The sequence below is a fragment of the Austrofundulus limnaeus genome, unplaced genomic scaffold (assembly GCF_001266775.1).
Source record: "Austrofundulus limnaeus strain Quisiro unplaced genomic scaffold, Austrofundulus_limnaeus-1.0 Scaffold332, whole genome shotgun sequence".
Taxonomy (NCBI): Eukaryota; Metazoa; Chordata; class Actinopteri; order Cyprinodontiformes; family Rivulidae; genus Austrofundulus; species Austrofundulus limnaeus.
Genome location: NW_013952734.1, coordinates 124,331 through 126,769, shown reverse-complemented (window position 1 = coordinate 126,769; position 2,439 = coordinate 124,331). Strand labels below are relative to the sequence as shown.

At 36.7% G+C, this 2,439-nt stretch overlaps 1 protein-coding gene across 1 annotated transcript in view; it reads right to left on the bottom strand.

The window, feature by feature from the left end:
• Nucleotides 1–2,439, bottom strand: part of LOC106527572 (type II inositol 3,4-bisphosphate 4-phosphatase) — a gene marked incomplete at its 5' end in the record, with an annotated part of 30,245 nt that extends 27,806 nt beyond the window's left edge. The window contains 1 exon segment of the mRNA XM_014022494.1: nucleotides 1,642–2,439. Within this exon segment, the coding sequence (XP_013877948.1) occupies nucleotides 1,642–1,713 (72 nt within the window).

The following is a 2,439-nucleotide window of genomic DNA, read 5'->3' as shown; positions in this document are numbered from 1 at the left end:
CAGCTTATCCATGCTAGTCGCTAGCCTCTCCAATGCTAATGCAGCTTATCCATGCTAATAACTAGCCTCTCCAATGCTAATGTCAGCTTATCCATATTAGTCGCTAGCCTTTCCAATGCTAATGCAGCTTATCCATGCTAGTCGCTAGCCTCTTCAATGCTAATGCCAGCTTATCCATGCTAGTCGCTAGCCTCTTCAACGCTAATGCCAGCTTATCCATGCTTACTATCCTATTCAAAGCAAGCAAAAGTTTATCCATGCTAGTCGCCAGCCTTTCCTAACACAAATGAATAGTCTCCTTCTCAGTTACCAGCACCAGCTGCTCAGTTAGCAGTGTCAGCCTATCATTAATCAGATCAATAACTGGTTAGGAATAGATATAGCCTCCTGCTACAAGGAGGTAGGAACCACTGGTTGTGCAATAGTCTTAATTTTGGCCCTCATATCATCCCATAGAATGGGACATAATGAGCGTTTGTGTTTGTTTGTTTGTTTGTGGGAGTTTGGCTTTATCAAACCTGTTTGTTTTTATTAAAACAAATTAAAGTGAATTAAAATACCTGGACGTGCATGTCCTTCAAATACAAAAAGTCAATGAAACATTGAAACTTGACATAATACATGATTTTAACCACATGACATATTTTCTTCTGAACTCGGCTCAGATAAAGTCTGTGTTGTTAGTTATTCTAACAACGCTCTGTTTACATGCAGACACTCCCCTTTGACATCACTTCCTGTTTCTTCTCATGCCAATATCTCAACAACTGTTCATTTAAGCGGCGTGAATTATTGTTCACAACATGTTATTAATGTTATCTTTCCAAAAACGCTTTCATATTTATTAYAAACATTTAATGTCWGGGGTACTTTAACTCCAGCAAACACCTCACAAATGTTGATACAGATACACCAGAACCGGGTCAAACCCATAAACCAGAAACACAGAAGCAGGGAGGATTAACKCCACGAGTTAAAAAGCATCGGGAGCAGAACGGAGATCAAAATAAACTGAACACAGATAAAAACATCCAGATGCTCAGAGTGAACTTCAAAACCACAATTATTGTCAAAATGTTTGATACTTTAAAATATTTTTACACGTTTCGGCTGATTTCAGTTCATAAATGCAGTTTGGTCATTTTAGGAAGGTTTGCAAACTTCTTGCAGATGTGTTGGAGCTGATTTCCAAACACACAAGTTTGTATTTCTAACAAACACACACATTTCCTGGCTTGCAGCTAAACATTTTGTGCAACAGTTTGACGTGTGAACACACGCCGAGCTGATCTTTCTCAATCAAAACAAGAAGCTTTAAAAGGATTACGAGCTGATCCTCGTCAAACATTCACACAAACAGCTGAGGGGGAAAACTCTCCTTACATTTAAATCTGTTTTTATTCCATTCATTCATTCATTCATTCATTCATTCATTCATTCATTCATTCATTCATTCATTCAATTCCAAACAACATACACAGAAAAGATCAGCTAGTTTCTTTTTTTTTTAAATTAACTCAAAAATAAGAAATAAGTTCAGCTGAACGAGAAACTCTGATTTAAATATTAAATATGTAAATTAAACAGGTGTTGAAGACAAATTTGTAAAAAGTTTTATTTACTTCCTGTGTGATTCTCTACCTGTCCAGAGGCGGAGCTGTTGTCTCCAGGTGGACGGAGACACTCGGTGAAGGACGCCATCGCTCTCTGCATCACGACTTCTGCTCTTTAAGGTGTTTATTTGAAAATGTTTCCCTTCCCATCTGTTAAATCCAGGAACTAAATGTAATAATTTAATGATAAAATTATAAATAATCTAATCAATCCCAGAAAATTAAAGATAAACTCTTAATATTCTGATAGAAATGACGTCTGCTCTGCTTCCTGCTACTTTTTATTTTAATTTAATTTACTGTCAGATCCTTTTTCTGTTTGCTTTTCAAAACCATCACATTAAAAACATAAAAAAAGTCTCTAAAATGATTAAATCCCAGCAGAATAAAGAGTTTTATAATAAAACAAACTGAAGTTTTGGTTCTGTAGTCTGAATATAATCCTGTTTACAACCCTTCCTACCTGCACCTGAACGCACCATCCATGTTAAAGACTACAACAGCAGCTAAATTATGATTTTTCTTCCTTGTGACGTTATAAAAATATAGATAGAAAGATAAAAATAAAAAGAAGTAGAGAGCAGAATGATTTAATCCATGAGTCCAGATGAAAGAAATAATCCAGAATCCCAGTTTGGTTGTGTGATCTCTGCAGCTGAGATCAGCTGAGTGTTTCTCCTCCCTCTGCTCCTCCTCCAACAGGGTCAGGAGGGATTAAACACAGACCAGGAGCATTATGGGAAATAATACAGAGATTAGAGACGATGACTGAAAGAGAGGAGGGAAAATAAGACCTACAGGTTTGAGGTTCTGTTCATCCATTCAT